The sequence below is a fragment of the Myotis lucifugus genome, unplaced genomic scaffold (genome assembly GCF_000147115.1).
Source record: "Myotis lucifugus unplaced genomic scaffold, Myoluc2.0 scaffold_73, whole genome shotgun sequence".
Classification (NCBI taxonomy): domain Eukaryota; kingdom Metazoa; phylum Chordata; class Mammalia; order Chiroptera; family Vespertilionidae; genus Myotis; species Myotis lucifugus.
In genome coordinates this window covers 4,272,144-4,283,700 of record NW_005871121.1, presented here as the reverse complement: position 1 = coordinate 4,283,700, position 11,557 = coordinate 4,272,144, and the positions used below count along the sequence as shown (strand labels likewise).

The 11,557-nt window shown below is 41.0% G+C and overlaps 1 protein-coding gene across 1 annotated transcript in view; it reads right to left on the bottom strand.

Moving 5' to 3' along the window:
* The window catches only part of CADPS2 (calcium dependent secretion activator 2), a 378,380-nt gene that overhangs the window by 288,051 nt on the left and 78,772 nt on the right, over positions 1-11,557 (bottom strand). The window contains 2 exon segments of the mRNA XM_023755323.1: positions 1,692-1,928; positions 9,625-9,705. Coding sequence (XP_023611091.1) covers positions 1,692-1,928; positions 9,625-9,705 — 318 coding nt within the window.

Sequence of the window (11,557 nt, the reverse complement as noted above, 5' to 3'; positions counted from 1 at the left end):
TATATTTATTTCAGAGAGGAAGGGAGAGGGAGAGAGAAATATCAATGATGAGAGAGGATCACTGTCGGCTGCCTCCTGCATGCCCCCTATTGGGGTGGGGATTAAGCCCACAAGCCCTTGACCAGAATCAAACCCAGGACCCTTCATTCTGCAGGCTGACGTTCTACCCACTGAACCAAACCAGCTAGGGCAAAATGTTTATTTTTATTAGAGGCCTGATGCATGAAATTCATATAAGAGTAGGCCTTCCTTCCACTGGCTTCCCTCTGGCACCTGGAACCTGGGCTTCCCTTGCAGCCCTGGCTTCGTCCGGAAGGTCGTCCAGAAGGACATCCAGTATAATTAGCATATTATGCTTATACTAGTGTCCCAGTGCACAAAATCGTGCACGGGGGGTGGGGGTGGGTGGGGATGTCTCTCAGCCTGGCCTGCACCCTCTCCAATCTGGGACCTCTCGGGGGATGTCCCTCTCGCAATCCGGGTCCGCTGGCTCCTAACCGTTCACCTGCCTGCCTGCTTGATCGCCCCTAACCACTCTGCCTGCCAGCCTTCTTGCCCCCAACTGCCGGCCACGCCAGCCTGCTCACCTCCAACTGCCCCCCGCCCCGCTGCTGGCTTGCTTGCCCCCAACTGCCCGCCCCCCGCCGACCTGCTTGCCCCCAACTGGCCCCCTGCCAGCCTGCTTGCTCCCAACTGCCACCCCCAACCCATCAGCCTGATTGCCCCTAACTGCCTCTGGCTTTGTCCGGAAGGACATCCGGAGGTCTCCCGGTCTAATTAGCATATTACTCTTTTATTAGTATAGATTATTATAGACTAAGAGGCCCCTCTAAGGAGGAGGGTCCCTCAGCCCAGCCTGTGCCCTCTCACAGTCCAGGACCCCTGGGGGATGTCTGGGACCCCTCGCTCGTTACTGCCCACCTGCTCACTGCTCCATAGCACTGCCACAGAGGTTGAAGAGGCTCCCGCCACCACCAATGCGCTCGCCAGCCGTGAGCCCAGCTTCTGGCTGAGTGGGAGCGCACTGACCACCAGGGGGAAGCTCCTGCGTTGAGTTTCTGCCCCCTGGTGGTCAGTGCACATCATAGCGACTGGTCGTTCTGCTGTAATGGTCACTTAGGCTTTTATTACATAGACTAGAGGCCCTGTGCATGAAATTCATGCATGCAGGGGGTCCCTCAGCCTGGCCTGTGCCCTCTAGCAGTCTGGGAGCCCTTGGGGGATGTCTGACTGACGGGAGTGGGCCTAAGCCGGCAGTCGGACATCCTTAGCACTGTCACGGAGGTTGGAGAGGCTCCCGCCACCACCACTGCGCTCGCCAGCCGTGAGCCCGGCTTCTGGCTGAGTGGCACTCCCCCTGTGGGAGCACACTGACCACCAGGGGGCAGCTCCTGTGTTGAGTGTCTGCCCCCTGGTGGTCAGTGCACGTCATAGTGACCGGTTGTTCAGTCCATTTGCATATTACCCTTTTATTATATAGGATTACTTAATCCCAATGGCACTGCTTTATTTAAAGGACAGTTTACATCAATTTGCATTCACAACCCGAGGGCCGTGCAAGTGAAGAGTAACTTAATTTCTTCAATATATACCATACTATTTAAATGTGAAAGGTTACCACAAAGGTCAGCAAAAACTATCTGCAGCCTCATTTACGCTATCAGAGGCGAGCAAGAGAGAAGGCCACCTACCTCTAAGGTGAACGACAGCACCACGTCAGACTTGGACAGCTGAATCTCACTCTCATCTCCTATGTCCAAAAATGCAGAATTCTGGGAGCGTTTTAATTTCTGTAGTTTAAACTCTGGACCACCTTTCGAAACTGGAAGACTTTCCAAGTTGGCCATTAGCAAATTCACTGAGGATCGCAACTCTTCTATGTACATAGTCTCCATTTCTTTTGTTATGAATTTGGGGAATTTTCTTTCCTTGAAAAGAATTTTTAAAATAACAGTGTTACACAAGTCATATTTCTAGTTGTTCATAAAACACATTTGGCATATAGTAACTCTTAGAAATTGCAACACTAGACATAATGCATCTACTTTAGTCTCTAGGCTTTAAAAGCCTCAGGCTCTGGCGAATTTGATTATATCTGAAGGTACATGATATACCCTACTAAAGATCATTATGGTACAAAATGAATAACATTATATACATTTCCACATTAACTTTATTTTTCATGAGGTATTTGCTTAAAGGATAAACAAACTCTGAAAATATACATGTAAGAAGTTTTAGTGTACAGATGAATCTTAATTAGCCACTGTTAGCTTTGAAATTCTTGGGATATCTGGCCTGAGAACAATGTTCATTGTGCACTGTTTTGACTTTTAGGAAACAAATTTTTTAACAATATCTTTCCTTCTTAACACACATGTGCATTGTTTGGAGGTTATGCTTTTTATAAATAAGCATTCAAAGGCAAAAAAAAAGCCAAGGTCAGAATATTAAATAGCAATACAGTCATATTTCTAAAATTGCTTAATTTTCAATATGTCAAGATCCCTTATGTCCATAAATTCAGATTTTTAGTAAAGCCTTAGAAAATATTAAGTTTAAAGCAAAGAAACAATTTATGATAAAAGCTTAAGGTAAAAAATAACAATATCGAAGTTAAAGATTCTATGTTTTCTGAATTACATGAGCATTGCCATTCAATCCTGCTACCTCTGCAATCAGATTTGTTTCTTCCACTCAACTAAAAGCACATTCCAAATGTTGATATTTACATAGGATATTGAGAGAGATTGCCAAACTGTTCTTAGAGAAGATTATATACATTTATACTCCCACACACAGCAAATGAGGTTTCCTCACACTCTTAGCTCTGTCTTTAATCTCTGACAACCTGACACTTAGCTCTTCTCTTAAAGGTAGAGGGTATAGAGCTTTAGAATGTCAAGTGCAGTGTAACATAACCACCACTGTACACTACTGGCCGGGGTGAGAGCAAAGCAGACATCTTTCAGATAATCGCCTAAATTTCCAGAAAACCAAGGCCTTCACTGTTGTTTCCTGTGGCATCATTCAAAACATCAGCTAAGATCTGCACCTCTGTGTGACTGGACCACATCCAGCGCGCGCTCATCAACCGGCAGGAGGCTCGGCCTCACCGGCACCAGTTCGTTCTCACGATGGGAAGAACATCTGGTGTCACTTTTCAACTCAGTCCCAGACTCTCAGACCACCTGCTCTGCTTTTCCCCCACGTAAATTTCACATGTTTTTCTTAAAGTAATTTACACATAATCAATATTAAACTGCATATTTATTACCGCAGAATGATTAAAATTCTACATGGATAATTAACCTCCCCAAGGAAGATTAAGTATCCTTTCAACATTCCTCTATTGTTTTTTTTAAAATATATTTTATTGATTTTTTTACAGAGAGGAAGGGAGAGGGATAGAGAGCCAGAAACATCGATGAGAGAGAAGCATCGATCAGCTGCCTCCTGCACACTCCCCACTGGGGAGGTGCCCGCAACCAAGGTACATGCCCTTCACCAGAATCGAACCTGGGACCCTTCAGTCCGAAGTCCGACGCTCCATCCACTGAGCCAAACCGGTTAAGCTCCTCTATAGTTTTAAGCAACATTCCAAAATAGCAAGTTTGCCTCCACAGTAAAAAAATATATATGTAAGTACAAAGTTACAGAATACCTTGATTACCTTTGGGAAAAAAAAATAATGCTTTGGGATGGTTTTTCTGTACACATACCAGAAAAAAAAAGCAAAATAAGCCATAATAACTGAATTTTACACTTGCGAACCAATTTTATTAGCTGTCATAAAAAGCATCCAAAACTTAGAAATAGGGCAAAAAGCTGAGGGGACAGTTCCTTTCAATGTCATGTGCGGGAAAAGGCCATCCAAGGATCATCTGAGGAAATGTGCTTATTTCAACTTTCTGTTTGCTATTGATTAAAGCTCCCAGACAGTGAAGTTACATGTTACCTTATAGACATTTCTCTAAATCACATGTAAATAATCTGTGTCTGGTGAGTAGAATAATCCAACAGTTATAATTTAAATCCTAGTTGGAAATTAATCCCTTTTATATCTCTATTAATCTTATTTTACCTTTGACCCAAATACCCAGTTTTCAAACACCCTCCAGTTTAGATTAGTTTTTTTTAATTTCTTTTTATTGATTAAGGTATTACATATGTGTCCTTATCCCCCCATTATGGACTAGTTTTAATATCTAACTAGTTTGCTCATTAATTATGCATTGAATGAAATCTTCATTGTATGTTCATTTTATATTTGTATAAGAGTCATAATTGTGCCTTTTAAAAATTATACTTTAGCAAAGCAAAAGGCAAATATATCACAAGTTTGAAAGTTTGTATGTTCCATTTTTATTTTTCAAATTTTGGGGGTTTTATTTTATGGCAAATAGCATTGGCCCATGAAAAAAATCTATTCTTTTTTTATTGATACTATTACAGATGTCCTCCATTCCCTTCCCAAACACTTGCCCACCTCCACCCAGCCCCCACCAATGTGTCCCTTGGTCTTCACTACATTGTTGTCTGTGTTCATATATATCCCCCCCCCTTTGGATACTGTCTATTCTTATTTACCTTTAATTAAAAACACTTCATTCACTATCATGTTTCAATGAGAAGACTGTTAGGAATCACCAAACTTAAATATTATGTCAGCATTTTCAAACTTTTAAGAAAATAGACTATACTAGAATATTTTTCTCTTTGAAAAAAAAAGTGACAACTCTGTTTAAATGCTTTTAGGTTTACTGATAGTACTTCATAAACCTTATTTAACTTGCCTGTGTTACCTATTTCTTGGAAACAGACCAATTATACGTCAGACAAGTATACATGTTAAATGCGATCTTTTAAATTAAAACAGCATCAGAAATAGGGTTACTCTCTGGTTTAACTCTGAATCACCAAGTGTCTGCTATGTGTTCTATTCTAGGCCCTTAGGATGTAACCACAAAGATACTGATTTAAAAAAAATCCTCTGTACTATAGAGCCTAAATTTTACTGTGAGGAGACATATATCATAAATAAGGAGATCATTTCAAAAGGTAGAAAGTGATCAGTGGGAGAAAAAGCCCAGATGGCGACATGGAGTGTTAAGGTGTTGTAAATAGGGTGGCCAGGGAAGGACTCAATGAGGGGATGACCTTTAAGCATAAAAGTAGATGAAGGAGTAAGATAATTAATTTTATATGTCAACTCGGCTACACTATGGTGCCGCTGTTTGGTCAAACACTAGTCTAGATGATGCTGTGACGATAATTTTTAGATATGATTAGCATTTACAATAAGTAGACTGTCCTCCCATATCTGAGTAGGCCTCATCCAATCAGTAGAACACCTTAAGAGTAAAGCAGCAATTCTGCCTCAATACTGTAATATCAAAACTTACCTGAGTTTCTTGCCTGTTGGCCTGCCCTGCAGATTTTGAATTCAAGACTACAATATCGGCTCTTCCTTGAATTCCAAGCCTACTACATTGCCCTATAGGTTTTGGACTTGCCAGCCCTACAACCATATGATCCAATTCCTATACATCAAATCAATCAGTTAATATTTCTCTAAACATATATATTTATACAGACATATAGACACACATATCCTTATGCATATATGTATATATATTATGTGTGTGTGTGTATATATATGTATATATGTATATATATATAACTGTACATGAAATTATATTATGTCTATATGTATATCTATTATGCATATATATCTATGTCCAGAGATAATCAATAGGAGATCATATATCTATATTGGTTCTCTTTCTCTGGAGATATCTGTTTAATTCTGGGAGAAAACCACTGCAGGAAGGGAAAGTAACCAGACCAAAGACCCTATGGCAGGAAGACCAAGAAGGCTGACACAGCTGGGGTGGACTGAGCAAAAGTGAGAGCTTGAAGGATGACAAGGTCAGAGGAGGAATTCGCAGGCCACTGTAGGAACTTATCATTTTATTCGTGGTGACATGGGGAGAGGTCTTTGTGCAGAGAATCCTGGCTGTCTGGTTGAAGTAGAAACTAGGAGCCTAGCCAAAGGACAGAATGGTGGTTCAGGTGAGACACAATGGTAACTGGACCAGAGTGACAGGTGGAAAACAGTGACAACTGTTAAGTCCCGGAAATATTTTGAACACAGGTGCAAACAGAGTTCCTAATAAATTTGGCATGAGGTATGAGAAAAAGAAAGGAGTCAAAGATGATCCCAAGTTTTTGGACAGAGTAACTGGAAATACAGCATTTCCAATGACTGGCCTAGTCTGACCTCTTGCCTGAAAATTGTAACCACCCTTCCTCTCTGTTGTATTTTCCAAATTATCAAATGATCACCTTCCACAATTCAGTTATATAGCACCGGGGTTCTCCCAAATAAAATTTAAGCTCCACCATGGCATGGCAGAAATATTTTTGTCTGGTTTTATCCCAGGACAACTACATTTGTCTAGATCAGCAGTTCTCAACTTGTGGGTCGTGACCGCTGATGGTCACAGGGTCGCCTAAGACCATTGGAAAACACATATCTAATTACATATTGTTTTTGTGATTAATCACTATGCTTTAATTATGTTCAATTTGTAACAATGAAATTGAGGGTCACCACAACATGAGGAACTGTATTAAAGGGTCGCGGCATTAGGAAGGTTGAGAACCACTGGTCTAGATGCATCCCAAGCACTTAAAACAGAGCCTGGCTATTTTAATAGGTATTCAAAAATATTTTGGCTCCAAAATTCAGGCTCCAAAAGGTCAAATAACGTGTCTAATGTTATATATCTAGGAACTAATGACGGATTTGACCACAGGTCTTTCTGGTCCTGTCCACATTTTTTCTCCTACTTCCTAATTATACCTTGGCTGAAATATTAAAATCAATATTTCTATCTCTTGGAACAGAAATTTCTGCCCTGTGGTTTTATTATATCGTGTTGTTGAACAGTGTGGTAGAAGATGTGACTGATTGTCAACTACTAACTATTAATACACACTTCCGGATTTATCAGACTGAAGAGTCAGCCGGGTCTCAGACAGAGGGGCCAGGTTCTGGAGTCAAAAGACAAGGGTTCGAGGCCTGCCTCCACCACTTACTTGTTATAGAATCTGGGTGAACTCAATCATCTTGCCTAAGCCTCGATCTCCTTGTCTATAAAATAAATTCATTATATTATCTACCTTTGTTGGGTGAGTAGAATTAGTTAGAGATATAATCCAACAAGGTCAACAAGTTGTAATTAGCCTTATAAATATTTTATAAAGATGGCTTAAATTTGGTGACATTGAAGGAGAAAACAATTAAACATGCTCTATGTCAATAGTCTATTCAACAGAAATTATCTTATTTTTTAAAAAATCCTTCCATATTTCTTTTTATTAAATATTTTTATGTTTTTATTGATTTAGAGGGAGAGAGAGATAGAAACATCAGCAATGAGAGAGAACCATCTCTCAGCTGCCTCCTACAAGCCCTCTACTGGGGATCGAGCCCGCAACCCAGGCAAATGCCCTGACCAAGAATTGAACTATGATCTCCTGGTTCATGGGTCGACACTCAACCACTGAGCCACACTGACTGGGCTAAAAGGCATCTTATTTTTGTGTTGTTGTTTTTTTTCCCATCTGATCCCATTGGCTTCACTTCCTTCTCCACATTTCCTACTTTATCACATTTCTGATAAAACCATCAGGGTCCCCTCAAATAAAAGTCTGAGTGTGTATCACAGGCCCTTCTCCTCTGACTCAGTCCAGAGGTTATTAACACACATCCCCCTCTGCAAACAGAAACAAGAGAGCATATCAAAGGCCTCCCTTCTGTTCTATAAACCCTCTAGAAAATTATCTAAACTTTATCCTAATGTGTCAGATATTCAGCAAGGCCATTGGAGAAGCAAGTCCAATTTATGACAATGTGCACAGTCTCGGGTACAATCTACATACAAGCAGGCAACTTACAAATGCTGAGCCCAGGAGCAGAGTCCTGCCCCAAGGTGTCTGGCACATTCCTCTGAATTCTCTCTCAGCCTCAGGTTTTTAAGAAAAGCGAATGCCCTTCCAACCAGCTGTCAATTTAGGTAAGGGTTTCAAGGAAAGTGTTTTTCTCTCTAAAGCTTCCAAAAGCCTGCAGCTTATTGATTTCTATCCTATGATCCCATATTCCAATTTCTAGATTATGTGCTGCCTCTCTGGAAATCCAGGGGATGGCAACATGGCAAATAGTGCTGCCAAACACTGCTCTTTTTGTGAATGTAATGTTTTAGCCCCAATTCATATCATCGTATGACCTCTCTCCTCTAGAGTTTACTCCTTATACAGGGGTGGGCAAAAGTAGGTTACAGTTGGTTGTATGGAAAAAGACATGCAGGTCATGATTATTACAATTGTGAATAAATACACTCTGCTTCATCTACTCACAGCTGTAAACCTAATTTTTCCTGCCCTGTGTATCTCTGACTTGGTTCTTACAACATATTGTCATCTCTATTACCCATTTTCTTTTAAATTTTTTTTCTATTTTTCTAATTACCTCCAATTTCTCAGCTATTCTCTGCTTTGTTAATAGACATTTAGATAAACACAACAGTAGTATTCTTAAGACTTATAGATTCATAAATACATATTTTATTTGCAAAAGAAAAAATGTAATTATTAAATCATTTTAAGACGTGTCTTCTCAAATGTTAAAAACTTCAATATCTTGATTTGGGAGATGGTTGTACAGGTGTATATACACACATCGAGCTGTAAACTAAAGATTTGTGCACTTTGCTGTGTACATGTTATACCTATTTTCTTAATGAAGAAAAAATCCCTGAATAGAGAGGATTCTTCAGAGACAGAGAGGAGGAGAATCTATCAATCAAACATTCAATGTCTTTGCTTAGCAGAAGGGAAAGGAGGGGGGGGGGGAGACTTATTCTCAGAATAATCAAGAGCTACCTCAAGTCTATTGGGAGGGACTAAAATTTTTGTGCCACTGAAGTAAATTAACGTAGCCATTTACTAAAGAATAATTTAGACAATGGAGTCCCAAGCTCTCTAACATGTCTCCAATCTTGAAAAGGAAACTCATGGCTTTTGTTCGAAATATTTTTCTGTTCATAGAAACAGTGATTGCACAAATAAAATAACTACAATATTGTATTGAACACACTCTGCCAGACTCTGTACTAGAAACTTCAAATGATATTTTTCATCCACCCAATCACTCAATCAAATATTGGTTGACTACTACCATATGCCAAACACTGTGCTGGACACTTTGAGATATATACTTTCACAGAAGAGAGATTTTTCTCCCTGATTATGTTATGTTTAGTGCAATATTAAAATTCATGTAAATTTTGCAGTTTGAGAAATTCAGGCATTGTTTTAAGAATAATCTGCAAAAGTTATCATTGAATTTAAACATTTGACATATACGTTGGATATGTAAAATAGAGAATCTGTTCCATTTAGATCATATACATTCAGATATTTTGGCTTAAGAAGTATGTGCGTCAAGGAAAAAAATGATAAAATTATGCTGGCTTTATCTATACAAAACTCTTTCAGCTCACAGAAGTCTAGGTAAAGAAAGAAGTATTGTACAGTATGTCCAAGTTAGTAATTTACCTTTGCCATCTTCTCTGCCAATTGCAACCGGCCATCAAGTTCCCTCCTGATCTGGGCTGCTTGTTCATCTGCATTATCCAACTTAAAAAAAAAACAATACAAAAAACACAGAATTATACATATGTGATTGCTTAATTACAGTGACCTGCAGATTACAGTAAAAACTGAATGACTCAAAACCTTTTAAAATAAATTTTCTCAGCTACCTATTCAAAGAGAACAGTGAAGACTATTTAATTAGGTTAGCGGTCCAATTAAATTTCTTGGGCACTTCTCATTGTGTTTTGGTTCACAATAAAAGTTAATAAATCTCTAAGGTTAATAGCTCAGTTTACCAAAAAACTAATTATAACAATTCTTCACCTAAACTCGTGGTCGGCAAACTGTGGCTCATGAGCCACATGTGGCTCTTTGGCCCCTTGAGTGTGGCTCTTCCACAAAATACCACGTGCGGGCGCGCATGTACAGTGCGATTGAAACTTCGTGGCCTATGCGCAGAAGTCGGCATTTTGTGGAAGAGCCACACTCAAGGGGCCAAAGAGCTGCATGTGGCTCGCGAGCTGCAGTTTCCCGAGCTGCAGTTTGCCGACCACTGACCTAAACTATACACAACTCTAAACCAGGAAGTCCTCATTTCCTTCAGGTTATTTTAAATTGTCATGAAGTTCATTCAGCTCACTTTTCTGTCTTCATGAAGGTCAGTCCTAAATGGCTCCAGATAGATACATCTCATGTTTTGTTCTTTGAAATTCCCAGAATGCATTTCTGGACTGTGAGATACTGAGTCATTATTTCATTTCTTTGTTCTTTTAAAAAAAACAGTCCCTTCATTTTTATAGCAAGTCTGTATTAGTGCCAAACTACAAAAGTACTATTTGATTGAAATAATTTTCTACCATTCAAGTCTTTATATATGCCTCATTCCAGTACCAACAAACTCACACTGCCAAGACAGCCTTCCATTCTTTCACAGACTGGCACCACATTAGAATTTCAGTCTTGTTCTAAATTGGACTGAAAGCAAGAAAAGCATGCTATCATCATTTTTAAGATATCTGCACTTACATGAAAAATTACTTTCACTTCTCCACTGAAATAATCTTTAACTTTTTCTATACCTTCCTTTAACTTTCCTCCTGATTCCTTTCCCCCCAATTATTCATTCAATCTTCCTTTATTAATCGACTAGAGGCCCGGTGCACAAAAATTTGTGCACTCGGAGGGGTCCCTCAGCCCAGCCTGTGCCCTCTCGCAGTCTGGGAGCCCTCGGGGGATGCCCACCTGCTGGCTTAGGCCTGCTCCCCGGGGGAACGGGCCTAAGCTGGCAGTCAGACATCCCTCTGGCAGCCCGGGAGCCCTCGGGGGATGTCCACTTGCCAGCAGGGAGCAGGCCTAAGCTCCAGTCAGACATCCTTAGCACTGCTGAGGAGGCGGGAGAGGCTCCCGCCATCACCACTGTGCTGGCAGCCATCAGCCTAGCTTGTGGCTGAGCAGAGCTCCCCCTGTGGGAGCGCACTGACCACCAGGGGGCAGCTCCTGCATTGAGCGTCTGCCCTCTGGTGGTCAGTGTGTGTCATAGTGACCAGTCATTCCCAGTCGTTCTGCTGTTAGGGTCAATTTGCATATTACCCTTTTATTATATAGGACAGAGGCCTGGTGCACGGGTGGGGGCTGGCTGGTTTGCTCTGAAGGGTGTCCCGGATCAGGGTGGGTTGCCTGGCCAGCCTGGGTGAGGGGCTGATGGATGTTTGAAGGCTGGTCAAGCCCCACAGTGGGGACCCTCATCCCTTGGGGGTTTGGCCAGCTTGGGTGAGGGGCTGAGGGCCGTTTTCAGGCTGGCCACAGCCAGGGGCTGGAAGCAGGTATCTGGGATTTATTTATCTTCTATAATTGAAACTTTGTAGCCTTGAGCAGAGCTCAGGGCCGGCAGGGC